This window comes from Ochotona princeps, chromosome 14 (genome assembly GCF_030435755.1).
Source record: "Ochotona princeps isolate mOchPri1 chromosome 14, mOchPri1.hap1, whole genome shotgun sequence".
NCBI lineage: Eukaryota > Metazoa > Chordata > Mammalia > Lagomorpha > Ochotonidae > Ochotona > Ochotona princeps.
In genome coordinates this window covers 43866301-43892662 of record NC_080845.1, presented here as the reverse complement: position 1 = coordinate 43892662, position 26362 = coordinate 43866301, and the positions used below count along the sequence as shown (strand labels likewise).

The window sequence follows — 26362 nt, the reverse complement described above, 5'->3', positions numbered from 1 at the left end:
ACGGAATCCTTTCCCTAATAGAAAAAGTCTCAGAGAGGGGCTTTTGCAAGAAGAAATTCCTATGGTGTATCTCTCTCTCTTTGCGAAGGTAATAACGCTTGCTATAGGCACTAAACGGTGATATTAAGAGTTAAACAAAAATTGGAATGAAAACTATTTAGCACAAGATATAGAACATTGTAAATGCTGAAGTTGACATTTTTTAAACAAATGTCTTTATAATGCAATTTAATTTCTCTAAAATTTATTGAGACCCAATGGTGATATAAGTAAGGAACTCCTGATGTTAGCATGCCTGGTTCTTGTTATGATTTCAGACATCAAATACAACATCAGTAAGTTTCAAATAAGTTTGAAACTCAGACTCACCTTGATAGGTATGCCTAATCTACAGGAAAAGAATGTTAATAGGCAATGATTGTCATGCCTGTTTACGCATGCACATACCCCTGTATCCTTGCACAGAGCAGGGTGGGACCCCAGAGTGGAGGAGGTGGATAGGAGGAGGCTTGTATCCCAAACCCTGAAGACTCCCGGATCCTCACCAAGGACTATCAGTACGGGCACCAAGGACTACATCCCAACTGCCAAGGAGACCACAGGGAATTGGAGTGCCTTCGGAGGCCGAGAACTCTGAAGTCATCCACTCCCATTTGGATCTACCACATGGAATGGAAGAAGCCCAAATCCTTCCTCGCAGGATCCAAGGTCATCGGAACAACAGCCAAGAGCCCTGAGTGGTCTGCAGAAACAGAACAGTGAACTTCCTTCGGGACTGGGGAGAGGAGCTTTCTCTGGTCCTTACTTAGTTTCAACTTTGGATCCCCACCCTCTCTTGCAATGACCATCAGGGTTGCTCCGGAGCCTCCCCCGCCCCCAAACAACAACAACAACAACAAAACTAGAATAGACGGGTTTGGTCGCGACAAAACAAGTACACATTATGGAATGCCAGGGCGTGGTTACCTGTACTGCATATGAATGCAGCGCCCAACCAGCACACACGAGATCCAGGAAGGGAGGGGCAGAACTGGCAGGGGGATTAAGGGGCTGGTCCCCTCGCCAGACAGCTACTCCCAATGGAGAGCGTGGGCTGGGATGGGGACAGACCGGACTAAGCAAGGCTGCAACACCTGTGCGCTGCATGTGTCCTAGATCAGGGAAAATCCAGGCTGGGCTGATTGTTCCTACTGGTGCAAGCATAAATTAGAGTGGGTGATGGATGTTTGGGCTTAGCCGCAGCATCAGCTGGCACTGGGGACTAATTCTGTCAAGTCAAACCACAGAACCACCTAAAGAGTGCCTAAACCGAGAATGAGAGAGACCTGAGAGGGAAAAAGTGGGTTTCCCCTTCTTGGGTCACTACTCCCGCGGGAGGGCATGAAAACTAGGACGGGAGCTGGGGTGGCTAGACAGACACTCAACAACATCCATGAGGGCTGGATGGTTGAGTTGGTTAGATGGAACTAAGCTTTAATACCCAGTGACAAGTACAAGAGCCAAATGGGATGGGGGACAGACTGGTCTACTGCTACACATACTGGCAAACCAGGGTAGGGGGCGGGCCTGGTGGGGGTTATTGTGGGTCACCCCGACTAGGCTGCAGCTCCCACTGGTTGAAGGGCCGAGTATGTGCTGGGCAGAACCAGACTGGACTGCAACACCCATTGGTTCCAGTGCAACTCGGGACTGAAAACAGAAACAACCCAGCAATTGAAACCACCAGCTGATCGGGGTGATAGACTGTGCCGGGCCCTGTGCTTTCTAGAACATACCTCAAAGTTTCTTTGGAGATCTCCCCAATCGAACTGCTGGACTCAGAACTCTAACCAAGAAAAGACAGAAGACAGAACAGGTCAATCATTCATCTCAGCTGTATATTGTTGGCAGTGAAATATGGGGCAAACGGAGACTTTATGATGGACCATATCAATCAGTGGACGACCTCATCGAACAAAACTGGCAGCAATTCATAACTGGAGAACTATTAAAACCACTTGAGCAAATATCTCAGAGCATGCCCCACATCCAGGACTTGGGGTGGTGGGGAAACCGGGTGAGGCTTCTCCCTCAATATTCCCCTTTACCTCGGATACATGATGGAAACAATATGGACATAATAGTATTACCCACTTCCCTATACCCCCGAACCTTTTTTTTTAACCGTAATTAAGTAACCATTGTCAACAACAATACAATAAAATAAATTTTAAAAAAATAAAAAATAAAAAATAAACTAGAATAGACACAGAAATACAAGGAAAGCTTAGAACCAGACAGGAAACGGTCAGTGTGGACGCACACATACCTTACTAGGTAAGACACAAAGATTAGTTCCTCCTCACTAAGGTGTGGAAGATTTCTCAGCACACCCCTCCTAAAAGTGTTCCGCACCTCAACTGTTGACATATGCCTTGTTAGAGTTATAAACCAGTTTAGACTATCCTAAAATCTGCCAAGTTCGGCAAAATTATGTGTCAACACTATAAACAGCTAAATACAAAAATGAAAATAGACATGAGACACCTGAATAGTACCCTATAGCCATTTTAAGGTGTATAGAAGCCAGTTATATATAAACTAAAATTGAAATGTCAATGAAGTAGTCACAGGATGTGGTTAAGAACTTGCATTTTTTAACATATTGGTTACTCGGTACCATGTCAGTTAATTCCATAATGTTGTGAACTGTTGATGTTATGTTGTGGCTTTTAATTGATTGGGATGATATTCTGCCAGCTCTGCCTTCAGACCAGAGATGGTCTCCCCAAGAAACCATTGAATTTATCTGGACAATAAGATGTTGGACTCTATGCTTGATATAGGAATACAAAGAAAGAATCTTGACTGAATTTGAACTGTAATACTGCAACAAGGTGGAGGAATCCACCATGGGGGGAGGGTTTGGGGAGGGGCTGGGGGAATCCCAGAGCCTATGAAACTGTGTCACATAATGCAATGTAATTAATGAAAAAAAAAACAGCATAGTCTTTAACCTATCTAATTGACTATCTTCTCCCAGATCCCCCACAAGTCCCTACGCAGTTGGAAGATATCAGGGACTTGCTCTCAGCCACTGGACCGAACCTTCCTTCAGTTCTGACATCTCCTCTGGGAACACAGCTGGTCCTGGATCCTGGGAATTCTGCTCTCCTTGGTAAGTCCAACCTGTGAAACACTGGGCAGAAGTCCAGAGCTGGACAGGATTTATGGATGGGTGACTGCTTGCAGGTGGGAGGGAGGCAGCAGCAGGGGGTGGCCAACAGGAAATCACTAAATTGCCTACAGAATCCAGACTCACCAGTGGAAACTTGGCTGACATTCCACATGAGGTGAGTGCAGTTCTTAGTCTGAACTCTCTAGCTTGTCTAGGCTCCAGTACGGCTCCTCTCTGAATCCTCTTGGGCTGAAGCCATGATCCATATCCTCAAGGTCAGGTTGACTCACTGGACTTGGAGAAAGACACAGCAGTAAAAATGGCTCCTGGACCCCTGTCCTTTTGTAACCACTCTCCAGTACTCTTCCTTGCCTGCTCCCACCTGCATCATAGCTATAATCAGCTTGCAAGAAGAAAGCTGCAATATTGGCACCCTCCAAAAGCCAGATTTCGATTGAAGCCAGCCTTCTATAGGTAGAGCCTGAAATCAATTCAGACAAACTCCATGAGGAAGTGTTGAAATAATTTTACCAGGTATAGCCCCCTTGATATTTGTCATTGGAAATATTCATCAAGTTATATTGCCTGTGTACCTGGTGCTCTGTTAGTAAGGAGCTGCACACAGGTATTCCAGTCATCATTCCAGAAACATGGAGATGCCAACAAAACCTTCACATTAACTGTGGAGAGGTCATGGTGGAGGAGATGCCTTGTGCCCTCCCTTCCACAGGCCTGTTTATATATGGGGAGAGAGAGTATTTAAAAATCCATCTACCTTCCTTTTAATTGTGCTGTGAACCTGGGACCTAACGCTTATATTGAAGAAAAAAAATGTTAAGAGAAATCTCCATGCTAACTCCTGTGACTCCAAATGTTGATAACAGTAGCAAGGATTACTCTCAAGGCTCAAAGCATGAAATTTCTCTTGCACCTGCCAACTAGCCAGCAGCAAGAAGCCATAAGGCTCCCATCACATTGATATATTAGTGATGACGTCTTCTATCCATAGGGCCTAGAATCTAAGAAAGAAAGATTGCCTTCAGTTTTTATTCTGAAAGTAACCTAGAGTCCACACTGTTTATCAGCATGTGCATGTAGACAAATCTTTTTTCTGTTTGAGATAAAATTAAGACACATATACAGTAAGTAGTAATGTTTCTCATCATTTGCACAAACTTGGTGCTGCTTTTCCAGATCATGTTTATCATAATTCATAGAAGTTTTGACTTGTATGTTTTCCTTGGTTTTCAAATGGTGAACTTATTCCATGTTAAGTGTATGCATTTGTGAACATCTCTCTTTAGTTAGTTGCATCACAATGAGAAATCATTTTAAGCATTAACCATAACATGGTCACTAGGAAGTATGCAGCAATTGCTTATTCTAAAGTTAAATAACTCTTCTGGGTCATTCAGGTGCCATTCAGCAGCCATTCGGCATGCTGGAACAGTTAACCTGTTCACAGTTTTCTGAAACAGCTCTCCTTTCTCTCTCCCTTATTCTGGAATAATATTTTGTCTCATTTTAACTGTGGGCTGTAAGAATTTATTGAGCTTTCTGCTGCTGCATTCCACTGTTCGTTTATGGTGCTTTGTTACCTTAGACTGGTATTTAAATCTAAGAGACACCTTAATATCCCAGCCCACATCCAGACAGCCCTATCTGACTGAGACGGTGAGTCAGTATTCATAAATGCCCTGGCTATAACTGCCTGGGCAAAATGCACTCTAGCAGTGGCTGTCAGTGTCACATGGACTTGTAGAGATGAACTAGTGAATGATGTCAACAATCAGGACTCTGAGAAGTAGGTTGAGACAGACCAGAACCTCACTCTAATACTTTGGAACCAAATCCAAAGGGGGGGGGGAATTAACTAGGCAGAAGAGAAGGGAGATGATTACTCGAGGTGTGGTAGATGCCATGAATCCTGAGATGGAAATGTGCAAGGTGTGTATCAGACATCTGATATGTTCTGAAGCAGCCGTAAACCATAGCTGGTTTTTGACTGATGACAGGCAGGCAGCTCAAGTGGGCTAGGAAGTAGGCAGCCAATGCAAGCAAGCCTCAGCCAGAGCCTGTCCACTCCGCTTAGATCAGATCCTTACAGCAGCCATGCTGACACCCTCCCTCCATCTTGAATTCCATCTGCTGGTGACTCATCTGATATGCTTGCCCACTTGCTCCCATTTAAATAGGCCCTGATCCCTTGATTGTATAGCTGGTCCGTTTTAGATGGCAGTGTGCACCCTGGGTGCAAGAAGTAGTCCAGAGAGGTGGTTTTGTGTGAGGTTTCTAAGAAATCAGAATGAGTGGTATCAAATTGTAGAGGGTCTCAAACATTAAAGAGGCAGATCTACTGCATGAGAAATGTTGACAAACCTTTAGGGGGATTCTGAATAAGGAAATGATACTGTATAAAGTTATGTTTCAAAAGAATTAGCCTGATATTCCATAGGAATAATCATGAGTTGGAGTGATTTAATGAAGAAACATTGTTTTCAGGATAACAGATACTGAAGACTAAGATGGAAGTATGTAGTTAAGATACCCCTAATCAATCATGAGGCTGGTTTTCACTCAGCCCAGGGAACTGCCTTGGAATTTGTTTCAGCGTTCACGCCAAGTCTGGTGACAATTCATATGCAGGATGAAAGCCATTTGCCAATCCTGTGACAGCCCTTAGTGGTGTGGTTCTGTTGTGTGTATTTCTCTGTGTATGAGGCTGACTGGCTCTAACAGGAGGCAACTTCATGATTCTGGGCACAGGGACAGTAAACTTCATGCTTTCATGGGAGGAAAGGGAAAAGGGGGAGATAGGGTACTTTTAACACCATATATCAAAGTGAACTCTTCTTCATTAAGAGTTGAGAGTTGAGATCCCCAATGGGGAAGTCTATTCTCGAAAAGCCTGTTTTTGTTATCAAACATCCTACTATTGATTTCATTTCAAGCCACAGCTATAGCCTTGTTGAAGGAGTGTTGATTGAGCAATGCATGTACGGGCCCATCTGGGCCTCCCTTTCTGTAACTATAAAATGAAAATTTGGAACTTATGAGTCCCGTGTTACTTTCACATACTTAACAATGTTACTTAGACATGGAAAATACCCAGTGGATACTCAGATGTGCTGAGTAGACCCAAGCTAGGTAGGTCCATTATGCTAGGGAAGACAGATAGTTATTCTTCCTTGGCTCCAGCCATCCTTCTGCAGGCAGGTCAGAACAGTGCCAAGCACTCTGGGAGGCAAGGCTGCCTTTGGTGGTCCTATCCTAAGCCAAGACTCCACAGACCCCCTTCCAGACAGGCAGCTTCTCAGGAATCCCTGCATCACTTAAACCTTTTTGCAGCCTTCAATTAAAGACTTTTTGGCTGCAAAAGACTAAAAGGTCTCACAGTATTCGTTTATAGACATTAGCATTTATATTTTATTGAAATAATTTTATTGGAGTTTTTTAAAGATTTCTTTTTCTATTGGACAGTCAGATATACTGAGAGGAGAGACAGAGAGGAAGATCTTCTTTCCGATGATTCACTCTCTAAGCAGCCACAACAGCTGGAGCTAAGGCAATCCAAAGTCAGGAGCCCAGAACCTCTTCCAGGTCTCCCGCAAGAGTGTAAGGTCCTAATGCTTTGGGCCATCCTCTACTGCTTTCCCAGGCCACAAGCAGGGAGCTGGATGGGAAGCAGTGCCACCAGGATTAAAACCAGCAACCATGTGGGATCCTGGCACATGTGAGGTGAGGACTTTAGCCACTAGGCTATCACGCCAGGCCCTTTTTGGAGTTTTATTATAAGAATAATACACCTTCACTATAGAACAAGTAAAAGTAAAAATGGAAAGATTTCCTATGATTATCTAATTCTGAGATAACCTGTATAAATGCCTTTTTCCCAGACATTAGTATTCATATATGTGTGTCTTTTACTTAAGGTAAACACTATACATTGCTTATAACTTGTTTCATTTCATGATGTAAGACAAACAACTTTCGGGCCCGGTGACGTGGCCTAGCGGCTAGAGTCCTCGCCTTGAAAGCCCCGGGATCCCATATGGGTGCCGGTTCTAATGCCTGCAGCTACACTTCCCATCCAGCTCCCTGCTTGTGGCCTGGGAAAGCAGTTGAGGATGGCCCAATGAATTGGGACACTGCACCCGCGTGGGAGACCCAGAAGAGGTTCCAGGTTCCCGGCTTCAGATTGGCGCACCGGCCTGTTGCGGCTCACTTGGGGAGTGAATCATCGGATGGAAGATCTTCCTCTCTGTCTCTCCTCCTCTGTGTATATCTGGCTGTAATAAAATGAATAAATCTTTAAAAAAAAAAAAAAAGACAAACAACTTTCCACATATCTAAATAGTGTTCTGTAATTTCACTTTTAATGTCTGCATTGGCATGGGATTTCGTATCTTATTCAACCAATTCTGTAATGTTGCATCTTTCGGTTCTTTGTGGCTCCTTATTAAAATAGATATATGATGAATATTCTGTTTCCTGAATCCTTGTGTGCATTCCTGTTTGCCTAGGATTAGTTCCTGGAAGTGGAATTACTATGTCAGAAGTTCATATATTTTAGATTTTTTGCTATGTATGATCAAATTGTCCTCCAAAAAAGATAATGTTTTATCCATTTTCCTGCTAGCCAGCATTGTATAAGATTTCCTATTCCTCCAAATTATTAATACTAGATATGACTAAAAGTTTGTTATTTTAATTGCTTAATACACAATAGCAATAACTATATTACAAAATGTATAAGCCCATTTCTGTTCTTTATATGATTTCTAATAATTTTGATTTTTTAAAAATTTATTTGCTTATTTGGAATTCAGAGCTCCCAAGAAGGAGATAGGAAGAGAAGAGGAGAGAACAAGCAAATGATAAAGAGAATGATATTCTGTGTCTACTGGCTCATTCTCCAAATAGATGCAACGACAAGGACAGGGTCAGGCTGAAACCGGGTCCTAGGAGCTTCATCAGGACCTTCCACACAGGGGCCAGGAGCCCAGCAACGTGGACCTTCTTCCAGGGTTTTCCCAGAGCATTAGCAGGGAGCTGGATCAGAAGTTATGCAGCTATGACACTACTATGTAGAATGCTGGCATCAAAGACGGTGCCTTACACATTACTCTACCAGACCACGCCAATATGTTTTTATTTTTAGTGACATTTATCAGTCACATATTCATTTGTGACTTTTTCAGATTTTTTTTATGCCTTGGTATTTTTAATTAGATTTTAAGGTACAAATCTATGTGTGTTAAATTTTTGATAATTTTATAGTTGATTTACAGTAACTAGTACATACTTCAGCTAAAAATGTTTTGATAAATGTGCACACGTGTTAACCACCACAATCAAGAACATGTTCATCATCTCTGAAAGCTACATCTGTGATTGTTCCCTCATTACCCATCCCAGACCACTACCACCTCAGCCAAACAGAGTGATTTCTATCAGTATAAATTAGATTGCATTTGCTAGAATGACATATAAAGGAAATCATATTTTTGGGAAATTTTGCTTCTTTCACTTGAGGTAAATGTACCAACGTGTTACAACAAATATCAACAGAGCATTTCATTTGCTCATTTGTATTCCTTAGTATAAATATACTATGCTCATTTCATTTACCTGTAGGGAGATAAGATGGTCATTTCCAGTTCCTAGATTTACAACTAAGGCTTCTATTAAAATCATCTATAGTAGTATGTGAATGAGTGTGTACTCTAATTTCTCTTGATTAAGCATCTAGGAGTAAGTGGCGGCGTGTGGGGTAGGTGTGCTTTTACTGTTTTCAGAAACAACAATTCTTTGTTTCCTGATGTCTTTTCTGTTTTACAACTAGTTTACATTCCCAGCAACCATATATGAAAGTTCTAGATTTTCCAAATCTTGTCTGTCAAAACTTGCTCAATTTTTTTACATTTTAGATATTGTACTATGTGCATAGATGTCTCTCATTATGGCTTTAATTTGTAATTTCCTAATAACTAGTAGTGCTAGTATCTTTTCAGGTGCTTATTCATCATCATAATTTTATTGATAAAATGTCCTCAATATTTTAGGATATTTTTGATTTGATTATTTATTTTTGAATTTTGAGATTTCTTTGTATAGTTTGAATACGGTTCTGTCAGATAACTTTCACATATTTTGTCCTCGTCAACAGCTATATTTTCTTTGTTTGGACAGTGTCTTTCAGAATAGAAGATTTTGATTTTGAGGAAATGTAGTTTATTTTTTTTCTGTTATGGGTCATTCCCTTGGTTTTATGTTTAAGATATGTTTGCCTACCCAAATGTCTCAAAAATGTTCTCTGTATTTTTCCCTGGAAGTTTTACAGGTCAGGTCATATGATTCGGTTTATAATTGACTTGCATTGGTTTTATATATGGACTTGAGGTGCATATTGAAGTTTGTCTGCATGTGTGTGGGTATCCAACTTCTCTACTAGTACAGGTTGAAACGTCATCCTGTACTGATTACCCTTACACGTGTGGAAATGCAGTTGCCTTTATATGTGTGGATATTTTTCTAGCCTCCCCATTCTGTTTCAATGGGGAATTTGCCATTTTAAAGCAATAACACATTCTACGCAGTATCTTGGTGTTTTCTAAGCTGACTGGCAGAGACTGGTGCTGTTCCCTCCTGTGAGGATCAGCCCTGGCATAGCTGGTGGTTTGGGGTTCTTGTCCATGCTTAGATAGCCCTTCACATGAATGCACTCCTCTGCGTCTGCTACAGATGCCCCAGAACACAGCTACACCATTTAGGCACTGATCTGTTGTCCATGGCTACTGTCCCAATGCAGTGGCCAAGTTGAGTGCTTGCCACAGAGCCCGTGTGACCCACAAGTTTAAAGTACTTCCTCCCTGACCCTACACAGAACAAATTCCAGGTCTAGACCCTCCTCTTTAGGCTGTAATGATGCTGAGGTCTACAGTTACAATAACACACGATGGTCTCTGAAGAACACATGCTTTCTACTAAGCCACTGAGACCCATGAGGACAAAGTTCCTGATAAACCCACCAGCCACCAAAAACAAAACAAAGCAAAACAAAAAATTGTACAATACTAGAGAGCATTCTCAGGGCAGTTGGGAAAGAGAAAAAAAGTGTCCTGACAAAAGCCTTGGAGTTTAGTAAAAATCAGATGGCCCCAGTGGTTCTAGTGAGAAAATAGACAACTGCAGGTGGCTTAAGAAAAACAGGTCAGGGCCTGGTGCGGTAGCGTAGTGGTTAAAGTCCTCACCTTGCACGCGCCAGGATCCCATATGGTCGCCAGTTCTAATCCCGGTGGCCCTGCTTCCCATCCAGCTCCCTGCTTGTGGCCTGGGAAAGCAGTCAAGGATGGCCCAAAGCCTTGGTACCCTGCACCCACATGGGAGACCTGGAAGAGGTTCTGGGCTCCTGGCCTCAGATTGGCTCTGCTCCAGCCGTTGTGGCCATTTGGGGAGTGAATCATTGAATGGAAGATCTTCCTCTCTGTCTCTCCTCCTCTCTGTCTCTCCGGCTTTCCAATAAGAAAACAAACAAACAAAAAAAAAATAAGGAAAACAGGGCAGGTCAGGACCTGTTTTCAGCAAGTCTTACTTAAGTTTGGAACCTGGTGGGTATTTACAGGAGACACACATCAGGTTCAGCCTACTCCTCTGGTGACATGCTTGCCTTTGTGCCTGAGCAAACTCTCGTGCCAGGGTCTCACGGACTCTGTACAACACCACGACTGGCGGTATCTGTCCCACTCCCCCAAGAACACCGGCCTGAACCTTTCCTTGCACCCTGTGGTTTGCCCATGTGAGAGATTTTTACACAGCAAAACCTTGAAAGGAGGCATTATGCTGGCCCTGCTGCCATGCTGGGAGCTTGCCAGCACAGCCTCTCGTCAGCACCTGCATGATGCTGTGGGCACGGGTCCACTGCATTCAGAGCTCACATGCACAGCAACTCCATTTCTCAGAGTCCTTCCAGCCTTGGCAAATCCAAGCAGTGAGTAGCAGCAAGCAGCAGTGTTTGCCTTCTGACCACCTAAGACAGGCAATTGACTTTTTTCATCTGCTCATTCCCTGCTGAGAATTGCAGATCCCAGCTGGCAGGAGACACAGTTCCAGATGTGTATGTGAAGATCAACAACCATATTGTGGACCAAAAATTTCATATTAAAAAATGAAAAGAAAGCATTTTTCCCCAGCAGTGGGGAGAAGACTGGATCACTCCAACAAGTGCAGGTGAGAGAGCTGGGGGCTGGAATATGCAGCAGCTAGACCTGAAGCTTGAAGGTAGAACTCAAAGCTTACTCCATCAAAGCAGTAATATGTGTGGGAAATCAGTTTAATAAATGTGCCTACAGAGGCAATGTCTCAAGGACAGGTCACTCCACAGTTACTTCCTGGATGTCTAATCTATGCCAAGCACAGGAAAACACAGTAAATCAGTGAAACACAAACCTATTCCTCATTCATTCCTTCAAGAAAAGTGAACTGGGCTTGTATTTACTGTGCATCAGGCACTATCCTAGATACTGAGGTTACAACAGTAAACAAATCCTTGTATCTACTGTTGTACAATTTGATTCTAGTGAGTCTAGTAGGAAAGGAACTCATATGGAGAATGATTAAAAGGGTAAGACCTCAGAAGTTGACAGTATTGGCACAGCAGGTTAAGCTGCAACTTAAGATGCTCACATGGAGTTCCTGGTTCCTAGCATTGGCCTGTCCCAGTTACTGCTGTAGACACTTGAGAAGTGAACCACTGGATAACAGGGCTGTCACCTGCACTCTCTCTCCATACCTCTCTCTCTTTTTCCTCCTCCCTCTCCCTGCTCCCCTCCCTCCCTGCTTATTCCTCTGTCACTCTGCATTTCAAATAATTGTAAGATTTATGTTCTTATATTTTGAAAGTTTGCAGGGAGAAGAGGTATTTTGGGAAATAATGATTAAGGCAGCTCCCCTGGTCTGACCAGAGGAGTGTAAGAAAATTCCATGTTACTGAGTATAAGAAAGTTCTGTGTTGTTCCAAAGTAAGCCAAGGGCAACCAGGAGGGAAGACTTTTCTTTCACAAAGTGAGACATCAGGGAAGAATAATTCATCCCCAAAGGATGAGTCAAGGCACTCATACAATGGAAGATATTATTATTGAGTTTCTTTGATATTCAGCTCATCCCTGAAGGCAACAGAGAAAAAAAAATATTTCTCCTCTTACACAACTTATATTGTAGCAGGCAGAATAGAAACAGGCATACCATACCATACATTAGAAATTAGTAAGAACTTTAGGGAAACACAAAGTAGGGTACAAGGGACCTGGCTACCCATGTGGGAAGGGCTTGCAGGTAAAAATCAAATGGTCACGAGAGGGCTCACTAAGGAAGTAACCCTCGAGCAGAGACATGAGCATGAGCTACAGAGCCCTGCACAGGCCTGGAGAAAGAGAAAAGGTGTCCCCAGCCCAGGAAGAGCCAGTGCAGAGTCTTGACGTAGGGGCATCTCTAGTATGTTCCCCTGACAACAGACAAGCGTGGCTGAAATGCACTCACAAAGGGAGCACATGGGAGGAGAGATCAGAGACGTAAGAGTCAGAGGGCAAATTGTGCAAGGCCTTGTAAATGGTCACATTAAAGCAACTGTAAGAAAAAAATCTATAAATGCCCAAATTCATAAACAGACTCAATATTGCATTGAGCATCATGGGGGCTTTTCCAGGATTAGGCAAGGGCAGGCAGAAGTGATTTCTTTTATTGGAGACCATGTGGCCAACTGAATGTTATATAGCTGACTAGTGAAACAGAGGCTTATCAGGCTGGCTCTGAGACAAACCAATATTGCTGATTTAATTTGACTCACATGTGTTGGGCACCTGCTATGTCTATCTGGCCCTGAGCTGCTGCAAGCACGTGCCTAGTCATTTCCTTCATCTAGTAAGGGGGTCCCAATTGCACAATAGGTTCACTTGGGGAGATTAAAATAGTATATTCCAATTGAGACCAATTAAGTCAGAACCTTTGGAGGTAAGGCTAGGCATCCATACTTTTAAAAATTATTTCTTGGAGCTGGCATTGCAATGCAGTGGGTGAAGTCACCATCTGCAGTGCCATCATCTGAAATGGGTGCCAGTCATGTTCCAGCTTTTCACCCCCACCCCCAGTCAAGCTCCCTTGAGAAAGAAGCAGAAGAGGGCTCAAACGCTTAGTTCACTGTCACCCATGTGAGAGACTGGGATTAAGCTCCTGGCTTCAACCTGGCTAGCTCCAGCCACCATGGCCATTTGGGGAGTGAATCAGCAAGTAGAAGATTGAGAGTTCACTCTCTCTCTCTCTCACTTTCTTCCTTTCAAATGAATAAATCTTAAAATTTTGTTTCTTAGCACTGCCATGGGCTTTCTACATGTATAAGAACTACTGTAGTAGAGTAAAGTATCATTTAGAATACTTCAGCCTGATATTTAAGCTATCTGCTATTCAGAGCTAGCCACTATTTCTTTCCTTCTTATTCACACTTCAATTCCACCATTCTGGTCAAATGTTCTAGTGTGGTACTTTCCATGCTTGATCCTTTTGTGAATCCCTGACCTGAGATACCCTCCCCTCCCCTCCCCACTTCCTTTTTTCAGTCATTTCTAAAGGTCTTCAAGGCCACAGTTTAAGCCTCTGTAAACCCTTGGCATGTCTCAGTTTTGACTGGTCACTCGCCACTGACTTCTGAAATACCTGCTCCAGACCAGAATTAGGCAAGCATTTTCAGTAAAGACCTCGATAGGAAATATTTTAGGCATTGTGATGTATGAGATCACTGTTGCATCTGTTCCACTCTGCAGGTGGATGGCAAAAGCATCCCTAGGCGATAAGCTATTGGATGTGGCTGGATTATCATTGCACATTATTTACAGAAACTGGATTGGGTTGCCATCAGGGCTCAGTTGGCTGACACCTGCTCTAAGGCACTGTTGTGATACACAGCCCATCTTGTTTCATTGGAACTATTTCATAGCTATTTTCTGTATAGGTCTTCTGGAGGAAAGACACTGCATATTATTAAGGATTTATAATAGGACTTGGGCCTTGGCTTACACGTCTTGACTCATTTCCATCTCTTGTTTCTGATCTAAATGTAGCTTTATCATCTGTTCCAAGTACCTCCACCCTCACCCAACAAAAGCAGATTTCCTGATCCTCCTGTTCAGATAGGATTAAGCACTTCCTGAATCCAATTATGAGGAAATAGACCTAGTGACAGTGAGTGCCCTAGGCCACATCTGTTGGGAAGCCATTTTTCATCCCAAGCAGTTGGAAGACTCAGATCACTGCTTCCTCCCTAAAAATAGCCCAGCGAACAGCAAGCTATGATGGTCAAAAGTCAAGTGAAAAGTAATCCACATTGGGGACCCACCCAAGGGGTGGCAAGGAAAGAGGTACAGAGGAAGGGCAAGTATACTATCGGGTTGATGACCAGGTCACTTATTGAGGAAAAGCAAAGGAAGCAGGTATTTATCCTGACCTTGCTCAAAGAGGTTGAGTTGGCATCTGTTTCCTCATTTATTCCAGAAGGCTGAGGTTTTATGTCACAAGGAAAGTGCTTTTGATTTCCTAAAAATTTGCTTGCAAAGAGAACATGCTTTACTCTTAAGGAAAAAAAAAGTGTTGGCTTACAGTTGTTTATGATAGTATTTATGTACCTTCGTCTTTTAAACTAAAAGTCTGAAGTGCAGAACAGAGGTCCCTGCAGGGACAGCAGCAAGTTCAATGGTACATAGAGTGGAAAACTAAATCAGGATTTCAGAGGGCATTTATGGAGAAGCCACAGGAAGGAGCGCAGCAGTCACTTGGACCGGAGTGCACATCCATAAATATAAAAAGACACTAGAGCATCAGTGACACCTAAAATAGTTGGGCCGAGAAAGCAAGGCAGTAAATCTCCCTGTTTTGCCTCTGTTCATAGGCATAGCAGGCATCCAGGCTTGTGCTTTTTTTTTCTTTTTTAACACTCCTGATAGTCAGGAAATAGGGATCTTGGGAAAAAACTCACTCACATTTGCTCCTGTCTTTTCCTGGCATCAGGATACAATTCCCACGCCTGTGTGCCTTCCCATGTCTCACAAGAATGATGCGGATCCGTTCCATGTCCCTGAAATAGTCAGGGATTGCATGTCCTTCGGTGGGAAAATGAAGAACTCTACACTTTCCCTAATAAATCCCTGCTGAAGCCTCCAGTGGCTCCTGAAATACCCACCACTTTTGATCTTTGCCCAGTGTGTTTGTGTGCTAATAGAGTGGCAGTTTTACAGCAATGTCAGAACCCAGAGGCAGACTGTAAACAAAGAAGCAGGATTATGGCCTAGGGTCTTGCTGTCATCAGTGAAAGTTGGCCTCGGTTCCTAGCGTGCTATAATACAGAGCAGAGGACTGGGCGCTTCACTTAGAAGACCTGTTTCTGAATGCCCAGTATCTGGTTCTTCAATTATAAGTAGCAATTCACTCACAGAACTAATTATAGTGAGGGTTGAATGAGATGTCTCATGCAAAGTGTCTAGTTTAGTGCTTCACACAAAGTGAACGCTAGTAAAAGCGAATGTTTTTGGCCTATTTCTCTTACTTCCTTATTGAGAATCAGATAATCCCTTTCTCTTGTTTGCTGTGGGCTCTCCCAAACTCTCTCTTTGATTATAGGGTTAGAACTTGTTACTGTCATGAATGTAAATCGTCAGGAGACAATAGCCTGTTGCAGAGTTCCTTCTGTGCCAGGTGCTGGGGAGGAGCAGAGCTGCGTTTCACTGACGAAATGATGGGAAAGCAGCAGAAGTCAGTGAGGAAGGGGGGAAGCAAGCATTCAGATTGGCTGCTCTGAATTTATGGTGGAAGACCCAAATTCAGTCCTCTCCTGGAACTCTTTCCATCTAAGATCTGTGCTACCAGGTCCTTCCCATGTACCTTGGAAGTATCTATGCCAGAGTGTCTGGTTCTGTCACTTGGCAATTGTTGCATGGCCCTGGGTTAATCATGTGAGTCTCCCTGTCTATAAATGGAGGTTATCACTGCCTGTAGCTCCAGAACTTTAGAAAGCAGTACATGAAGAAATAGATATGAAGGATCTACAGCCATGCCTCTGCACATAGTGAGTGTTCAAGTAACGCTAGCCGGGGTTATTTTGTGCATTTTCTTGCCATGGCTTTTCAAGTGGGAACATTAAGAATGATCTTGGAGAACAGATCCTGGAGGCAAGGGTGCAGATAGATTCAAGCACAGTATCAGGAGTTTTGGAATAAGTGTTGAACTGTGGTCAAGTCATATTACCTTTGTGAGCCTCCCTTTCTCATCAGTAAAATGGGTTATTAATCTGCCCCTCAGGATGATTTGAAAATTAAATGAGAGTAAATATATACAAGCATTTCATGAGCTTTCAAGTGCTTTGTAAAGTTTCATTGTTGTCTTCTTGCTAGGGCTAGACAAGCTCTCTAGGACCCCCAAAAGAAGCAAAACTTTGAGTCACTGGTGAAACCTCTCTTCTTGCCAAAAGCCATTTCTGCGTCTATCTGTTGCACACTTGAATCTCTTTAAGTGAAGTTTGGGTGAGAGTTAGAAGGGCTGATGCTGACTATCCTAGAGAGAGTTGTTACTCATGGTGTCTGAGCTCATGGGGAAAAGGGATGTAAATAGCTCAATGAAGAATACGTGAGACTAGACAGGCCAAGCAAGGAGCAAAGGTAGAATTAGCCTCCCTGCCCCTACCTACCCCAAACCAGCCACCATGAGAGAAAAGGAACAAAAGGGCAAGCTCCTGTTCCAAGTAGAGTGCTTGGTCTGTGAAATCCAATGCCAGGATCCACTTGGTTTGTTTCTGTGACACTAGTTGACTGTTATGGAATCAAACTTCAATCAGGATCTTGTCTCCAGTCAGTCACCTGTTAATACAAGTAAGCTTAACCAGTCTACTGCCTTTTCCTGTGATACATGCTTCTAAGTTTGGGAAAGGTTATTTGGCTAACACTGTAGAAATCAAAGGGGGGTTTTTCCCTCTTCCAAAATTAGATGCATATGAAAAAGGAGAATTACTACACAGCCGTTTTGTTTATTTTTTTAAGATTTATTTATTTTCATTACAAAGTCAGATATACAGAGAGGAGGAGAGACAGAGAGGAAGATCTTCCGTCTGATGGTTCACTCCCCAAGTGACCACAACAGCTGGAGCCAAGAATCAGGAGCTTCTCCACGTCTCCCACGCAGGTGCAGGGTCCCAAGGCTTTGGGCTGTTCTCAGCCGCTTTCCCAGGCCACAAACAGGGAGCTGGATGGGAGGCAGGGCCGCTGGGATTAGAACCGGTGATCATATGGGAATCCCAGCGCGTGCAAGGTGAGGACTTTAACCACTACGCTACCGTGCCAGGCCCGCCTTTTTGTTTCAATACCTGCTGCCTACTGGATAACTGTTTGGAACTCATCCCCACACACATACATCTTAACTTCCAGTCCTTTGTGCCCATGAGCACTGATAAAAGCTTAAGCCCTACTTGAGACCTCCTTAGACCTTAAGCCCCCAGAGTTAAAAAGCAACAGAATTAGTTGTACTTGTGTTCCTCAAAGGAAGGGGAAGAAAGTTGTAGTTTGTGGCCTATGTTCAAACTGTTTTCCTTCAAAAAGGTACCTTCCAGGTACCCAAGGAATGGGAGACACTGCTTGTTTATGGGGAGAGGAAGCAGATAGTTGAGGAAGAGATGTGTCAAAAAGAATTTTCAAAGCATCCCATCTTCACACCTTTTCAAACCAAGTGTATGAATTAATTGTTCAAATGTAAATGAATAAATGAACTTCCATTCCAGAACTCTCTCTTAAACATTTACTGAGAACCAAAATTCTGTGATAGCTTAAACAGTATAGAGATTACAAATTGAGTCTTCCATATTACAAATCCTCAAAAATACAGAATTAATAGATTAGAAAAACATCCTCCCTTTGCTGATAGGGAGAAAACCAAGAGAAATGAGACAGGACCACATTTTTTTTTTCTGCTACCATCAAAATCCCAGTAAGGAACATACTGGTGGAACTGGGTTCTGTTTACTGTGTAAATATTTTCAGAAGGACTCTGAAGAAACCACTTACCAGGATGTTTTCATTCTGGGGTAACATGTAACATTCCTGAAGAATAATCTTTACTTTTCTTTGAAAAACTATACAGCATTGGCTCTGTCTTCAAACCAGAGAGGGTATACCTAAGAAGCCATTGAACTTGACTGGACAATAAGATGCTGGACTCTATGTTTGGTATATGCTTGCAATGAGGGAATCTCAACTGAACTTGAACTGTGGTTATGCAACAAGGTGGAGGAATCCACCATGGTGGGAGGGTTTGGGGAGGGGTGGGGAGAATCCCAGTACCTGTGAAACTGTGACACATAATACAATGTAATTAATGAATAAAAATAAAAATAAAAATAAAAATCACCCAAACAACAACAACAACAACAACAAAACTATACAGCATCGAAAGGGTGCTTTCTGGCTCTCTGCTGTTCCCTACCCACTACGGCCTAGCAAAGCAAATCTTAGAAAGTAGATCAGCTGAGAAGGAAGTTAATACCAAGGAAAAGATGATTATAATAATTGCACTCTCATTTGTGAAACAAACCTACTAAATATGTCTATGTGCCTAAGGTTCAACCTTGTTTTATCTTTCACATTTAGGACCCTATCTTTCAAAGGTATGTAGAAAGACAAGTTTGACTCCAGAAACAACATTCTGCCAAGCATCTTTGATATGTAAAAAATCCATTATGAAGTTCGAATTCTTCATTTCTCTGTTGCCGATGCCTGCTCTGAAATAATGAGCTCCCTGTACATTTTGTTTCCAAGGAGATAAGACTAAAATTCATTCACAGTTCTTTCTGGAACCTGGCAAGGACCACTGTGTGCAATGTGTGACTCTTTGAAGTGGTATCATGAAAGATAAACCCGCACAAGCCTGTTGTCTGTTGTCCTGCCAGCTGCCTGAGCCCAGAAAAAAAGAATGCAGGCCCAGAAGAAAATGACCACAGCATTTGTGTTAAAGTAAAGACATTTGTGTTACATTTGTGGTGCAGTAAAGACTCTGCCACTTACCTTCTCTGCTTGTGCCCCTGTTCTCTGCCTTAATGAACTCTCCTGGCATCTGATATACTTTCTCAAAGCCATGATTCAAAGTTGACCTCGTTATTCTTAACCCAGAACATATTAGGGAGATATAGAGGGGACAAGAAGGTTTTACTAGGAGTTTCTGCTAAGCATATTGGAAGACTTTTAAGATGATACAGTTGCAGAGAGAAAAAATTTTATAAACAATTGTTGCCAAGGGTAAGTGAAACAAAGCAAGACTTTTTTAAGCTTTTTTTTTTTTGAGGACCTGAAAATTTTAACATAAACCTTGATTGGATTATAGGGTGCCTCCTGATTTGTTAAAATCTGAGTGTTATTCAGGTGATTGTCTAAATTTTGAAGTTTTTTTAGGCAAATGACAAACTTGTTTCTGCAAAAATTCAATAATCACTTTTCATTAAAGAAGCCACCATCAATATTCCAATAAGACAGTTTATATAGGTCACAGACTTTGTAAAATAAAACTGAGTGACATAGCCCCATTTTCTGAGCCACCGGCTGCCTTGAATGCATATGTTCAGTACTGTCCACAGTCCTTCATACCCTGAGGTCGTCAGGCATACGGCATGCTCATCTCTGTTCTATGAAGTTGTATTCCTTGATTTGGAATAAGAATCTCTTCTTTCTCTCATATATCCTCATTTTGAAATAATCTTGAATTTACAGGAAGGAAGTGTAAGGCAAAAGAATCCCTATCTGATCCACTGAAGGTGACTTGACATCATACTTTGTCAGCCACTGTACATTTTTTCAAGGTTTGTCAGTTGTCCCAATAATGTTCTTAGGCTGGAAGAATCCACTCCCAAATCATACATGGCATTGAACGGTCATGTGTCTTAAGGTTTCCTCAATCTGGAACAGTTCCTTGGAATTCTTTGATTTTTTATGAACTGAAGAATTCTGAAGATTAAAACCTATTATTTTGGAATATGTCCCTCAAATTTCATCTGTCTGATATTTCCTTATGATTAGATTCAGGTTGTATCTTTGGCAGGGACATCACAGAACTGGTGCTAGGCTGTTTTCGATTGTATAATCATGAGTTTCATTGTTAATAACTTGATTAAGGTGAAAAGGCCAGCCTTTTCCATTGTCCTGTCGCTGCTTTTCTCTTGGTATTTTGTAGGGAAGTGCTCTGTGACGATGGTTATTCTCCTGCTCCTTCTATTACTTGTAACTTATTTATAACTACATGGGCTCGTGAATTCTTGTGCTATTCCATAACCTTTTGCTATCTGTATTCTTTTGTTTTGATGTGAGAAATGTTTCCACATACTGCCATTGTAGAGCTCATTTAAAATGATTCCTGTAACCATATCATTCCCTGAGAACTGCATTACTGTCTGGCACAGGTAGTATTTTCCACTTACCTTGAATTTTCCCTGCGTCAGCCCTAAGAATAGTACTGAGAAAAACTGATCATAGTGTCAGCTCCATGCGTTGCTTTTGGAGTGCCACTGTGAGTGCATAGAGCTGAAGAATATATGCCTTCATGTGCGTGCTCACACACACACACATGAAAACACACCTTGAATGCATATGTTCAGTATTTTCTACAGATAATTATCTCTGCATTTATGTACTTATTACCATGAGGCCTCCTTTTTACCTCCAACTCCTGTTCAATATCACAAGGTTTATGATAGTTTTTCTACTCTAACATACCTACTTATTCAATCACACCCTTTCTATATATCACTACTCTACCTTATCACTCCTGATCCCCATGCTAACACACAAATTCAGTCCTCACCTCATTCATATTCTGACCCCCCCCCACCAGATCACCACACTCCAGTAGATGTTCTTATCACTGTGCTCAAAGTCAGCATTCCATTCTAGACTAGGCTGATTCTCCCTCCTCCCTATGCGTGTGGCTTTTCTTAGCCTTACCTAAAGGGTTTTGAACTGAATTGTTAGGAAAAGAGGAGGACTGTGAATTCCTAAGCAGAAATCAAATTGTTTCTAGGCTTAGAAGCCAGAAGGTTAAGCATATAGAGAACACCAGGAATAGGTGCTGGGCAGTGTCCAGACTCTGTACTCCTTGTTGCCGAAGAGACCTGCCAGTGCCGCCCTCTCATCCAGGCCCTTATTTATGTCAATTCTTAGCTGTTCTGATCTGGAACGTACTCTTCTGTTTCTATGAAAATTCCATCATCAGTACCCATAAGGAGCACAGCATTGCTGACTCTAAATACCCTACCCTACATGCAAATGTGCTTTCCTTCAGTGAAAAAAATCCAGCACTTTCTTCCAAAGGATTCTCCAAAGTTGTTGTGACCCAAAGCCTTTAACTACTTGCTGTACATCACAAGGTTAAAAAGATTTAATCTTGCCAGTAATCAAAGAAAGGCAAATATGAGATGATTTGTCGTCTGAGATTGGTAAAGATCAAAAACATCTGTTAAACCTGTTATAATTTCCCAACCACTGCTTTAACAAATTACCTCAAACTTAGTTGCCTAAAACAACAGATATCATCTACTGTTTTGTAAAGATTTACTTACTTATTTCAAAGTCAGACTTACAACGAAAGAGATGGAGAATTCTTCCATCAACTGGTTTATTCCCCAAAATGACAACAGTGAGCAGAGCTGGGCCAGACCAAAGCCAGGACCCTGAAACTATCTGTCTCCACCTGCATGGCAGGAGCCACATAGTTCTACTGCATCCCCAAATTCATTAGCAAAGAGCTGGATGGGAGGTGCGGTAGCCAGGACTTGAACTGGCACCCACTGAGATACCAGTATTGCAGGAGGTAACTTCAGTTACTAAGTCACAATATTTGCCTCTGTCTTCCTGCTCTTAATAGACATGAAGGTAAGAAATCCAAAGGAGATCTTACTAGGCTAAAATCAAGGTTGGCCAAGCTGTGTTTCCTCTGGCAACTCTATGGAAAGATCCATCTTCTTGCCTTTTCTAGATTCTAGAAGCTACTGAATTCCTTGGCCAAGTCCCTTCTACTTCAAAAATGTAAGCATAATGCCTTCATGTCTCTTTCTGACTGACTCTTCATCTTCCCCACTACCAGTATCCTTTTGTTTACATTGGGCCACCTGGATAGTCCAGGATAATTCCCTATATCCAATTCCTTGTTTAATATCTTTTCCCATGGAAAGTAGCAAAGTCATGTGTTGCAGGTAATAGTAGCTGGATTTCTTTGGAGGGAAAGGGGAGAGTCTATTGAATACATTTCAGTATACCAACCACTATACCCAAGAAATAGATAACGTACACAAGTGCACACCCCAACTAAAAGATATGCAGACTCTTGAGCAGCAGTTTTAAAAGATGATATATACCCATATTTATTGATAAGACTATCCAAGATCTATCAGCCTCCCCAGTAATCTGTGTGTGACTGGAAGAAGCAGCACTCCGTGCAATTATCTCTGACCAGTGAGATTTGCAGGAGTTTTTAGTTTTTAGTTTTCTGACCTTTTTATCTCTAATGTTTTGAATTCTTTAAGGAGCAGAAAGTTGAGCATTTAATTAGGAATGGAGGTATTGAGTCTATCTTCCTTCTTATAAAAATCGCTGTTTTCTTTGGAGGGGAAAAATATATCTGACACAGGCTTTTGGTGGTTTTACTAGCCCATTCATTCCCAAGATGCAGAAAGTCTAGTGATGTCATACCTTGTACCAGAGATTGGCCTGGGGCAAAGTCTAGACTGCCACCTTGTTATAAATAAAATTTTATTTGGACACAGTCATGCCCACTGTTGTCAACTTACAGTGGAAGAGCTGAGTAGTCACAATAGAGACTAAATGATCTATAAAGCCTAAAATGAATATTTACTGTCTGCCCCAGCAAAAAAAAAATCACTAATTCCTGCTCCAGGTTTTTTAATTGACTATATGGCAAAGCTTTATACTACTTAGTTTTCAGTAACTTTTTTGGCACAACAAGGAGTCATATAGAACTATATGAGCACCCTATTATAAACAATACATTCCCCATTCACAGTCATAATGCAAAAGTGCGTGTCAGAAGGAAAATTTTCATTCCTGTATGAAAGGTTATTTTGGGTGAGGGAGATTTCCTAGGTGGGTAGAATTTCCCAGCCTTTGTCTTTAGAAAGATCTATATGCACAACTCTAATGAGTTAATTCCATATTTAAAGTAGCCAGTAGGTGCTCAGTAACTTCCTGAGTAACAGGCATAGCCTCTCCCTCATCCTAAGTGACCTGGCATTACCCAAATCCTTCGGCAGTTTCCCTGCTGAACTTGAATGCCTTTGAGAAGCTCAAAGGGATGGTCTTGCTTCTGTCAGTTATGTTGGGATCAGATACGTGTTACCTTTCAAATACATTTTGTTGTTGTTGTTGTTTCAGACCCTACCTTTGATGGATGTAAGAGCTGTAAGCCCCAAAAGGCATAAATTGCATCAAGAAAATATGTAATTTCCTAGCAGAACAGCAGTGCTATGTCCCATCCAGGAGCTAATTTTCCCCAAATACCAAGGACCTAAAGATAATGCATGGGTTTTAGGGTCTCAAAATCCAAGTGATGCTTTCAAAAATCAGAATTGGTTCTGGGGAGCCTTGAAGCATGAAACCTGCACCTGAAATCTTCAGCCTTGAAGCCCGTGGAGCCCATGAAATGCTCCAAGGGAATAACTGGGGTATGTAAAGCCGAGGCAGATCTGGGAACCACATCCAGAGGGGACTAGGATGCGGAACTAGAAATGCAGGTTGCAAGACAAATGGGCATTTGGACAGCTGCTCTGTTCTCTATAGACAAATGCCCTGATAACACCAGGGCCTTCAGTCCAGCCTATGGATTTTTGACCTCTTCTTCATAGCATACGTCTATGGATCCTTGAAAAATCACACATTCTTTAAGCTTGGCTGCCAAAGGCCAGACAGCACCTGCCAGAGCCCATTAACTTTCCCAGCAGAAGTCAGCCAGCAGCATCCTCAGACACTCATACAGACCACCTCTGTCCTCACCCGTCCTCCCCTTGGATGGCTTTCCTCCCTACTGCAGCTCGTCTGCTTAACTGTTCCCCTATTCACCTCACTCACACTGCTTATTATTTTCTTTACTTTGTTGAGAAGTTTTTGGAACCTCAAAGCCCAGGAGACTAGTGTGGGAATAATAAATTCAGGAAAGGTCTTCATAGTCCCCCTGCAACTCCACCCCTACCGCCCGCTCTGGAATTCCTCGTCAGCAGTCGCTCCTTCCTGTGACTCGCCGCTGAACTCTGGGCCATGCCCCAGCGAGGCCTCGCAGGATACCTGCTATGAATATTAGTCACTGTTCATCTCCACTGCTGTTCTGTGGCTTCAGTTCAGCAGAGGAGAATTGAAATGGGCTGTGTACGGGGCTATGAGCAAATTCTCATTTTTTGCATGTGTGAGTTCTTACTCCTTTTACAAAGACTCTTGCCCATACACAGAGCCAAAACTAGTCCATGTTCCAGAAGACACCTTGGCTCTGAGCTGGTGCTGATGGATGTGGTTTGCTCCCAGCCTAATCCGCACATTCTCTAGCTTGCTTCTGCATTGCCTGGGATGAAGGAGGAGAACTGCTGACTTGCTCAAGGATAGAGAACACAGAACTCTCTTCTTCTGAGGCTCCTGTGTCCTCTTTTCACAGGCAGCACCTAGCCGATTGCAAAGCATTTCCCAAAAGTCCCAGAATAACACCCTTTCTAGACATTAGTGTGAAACATCAGCCTTGTTGCCTACAAAATCCACATTTGTGTGACAGATGAATACACACCGAAAAGTGAAGACCTGGGACTCTCCACCTGAGTGTAATTGGCGTTCCAGTGTTTAGCCCTCCTCTCCATGGTTGATTCACTCTTTCTCAGCAATGGGCAGTGTGAAGCCAGGCCTCTACAGGATTGTTGTAGGCTTCCCTCCCACAGGACAGGTACTTTCCTGCCAGCAGCCAAGGGTAGTATCCAGGGACTTATAAACCCAGAAAGCTGAAACTTCAAAAACACTGATATGTTTTTAAAAGGTATGCTTTATGCCAAGAGCCTACTGGCAGAGGATGGCTGGGGACTGTGTGCAGTGTCCGCTGGAGATAGGTTCGTTTCCAACCAACACTGCAGTGAATCTTAAAAACTGGGTTTCATGAAGCCTGCCTCCCCCACCCCCTCCCTCCAAGATGACCCAGTCAACCCAGGGCAGCCAGGGCATTCAACATCACCAAACTCGATATTTTTTTAGACACCACAATCATATTTCCTCAGTCGTGACTGGGTATACCTATTTCTCAAAAGCAGACACTTTACCTACCTTACCGTGGCCTAGGGTAGGGGTAAGAGCAGTAACACAATCATTTTGCAGGAGGCATGGCCTTAATCAAGTCATAAATCTGGATGGAGCTACTTTTCATGCTGAGAAATATATCAAGTTCTTCCACCAGATGCCCAGGAGCATGGGAGACATTAGCATACCCCCTGCCAATGGAAACCCAAAGCTTGCCCTAGGGGTAAAAAGACATTTGGGGAATGGAAAATGGGCTTGTGTAGCTCCATTTTTCCAGGAATGTTTTAAAGTTAGTTTTCTTTGGGTAAATGTGCATGGGAATAGTCTTGGCCTGGTTATTTGACCAGCTTATTGGGAGGTCTCCGAAATCGGAATGAAAATGAAAGTTGCTTCTCTTCTGCCACAGTTCTCTGGGGTGCAGCTGACAAATGGGGAGTAGGTAACTGAGCTTTTTCCAACATGAATTAATCATTCCTCACTGCCTGGTGCCTGGTGCCAGTTCCCACTCATTGCCACTGCTGTCACCCAAGGGGCCGCCAAATCTGAAAGGTTGGGGAGTCAGGCCGTGCACTGTAGCAGCTTCCCAGATTTTGTTCAGTCACCCCTTGGCCTTAGGCCCATAGGCACCCTGCACCACGAGCAGGATGGCGATCTCTCTATAAATTTTAAATGTCTGAGTGTTTTTCCAGTTTTTGTAAAAATTAAATTAAGGAAAGGATTCCCAGACCGGCTATACTGAGTGCCAAGTTTCATCCTAGCACACATCATTTTTATAGTAAGTTTAACTCAGTGAAAAATACGGGATTATAATGAAAATGCTGACAGGCCTGGAGCCAGCTCATGAAGTAATAATGCCACG

General features: G+C 42.6%; 1 protein-coding gene across 1 annotated transcript in view; it reads left to right on the top strand.

The window, feature by feature from the left end:
* Positions 1–26362, top strand: part of ADAMTSL1 (ADAMTS like 1) — a 410929-nt gene that overhangs the window by 346959 nt on the left and 37608 nt on the right. The window contains exon 23 of the mRNA XM_004581085.3: positions 3023–3157. Coding sequence (XP_004581142.2) covers positions 3023–3157 — 135 coding nt within the window. The remainder of the gene's footprint in view (positions 1–3022; positions 3158–26362) is intronic.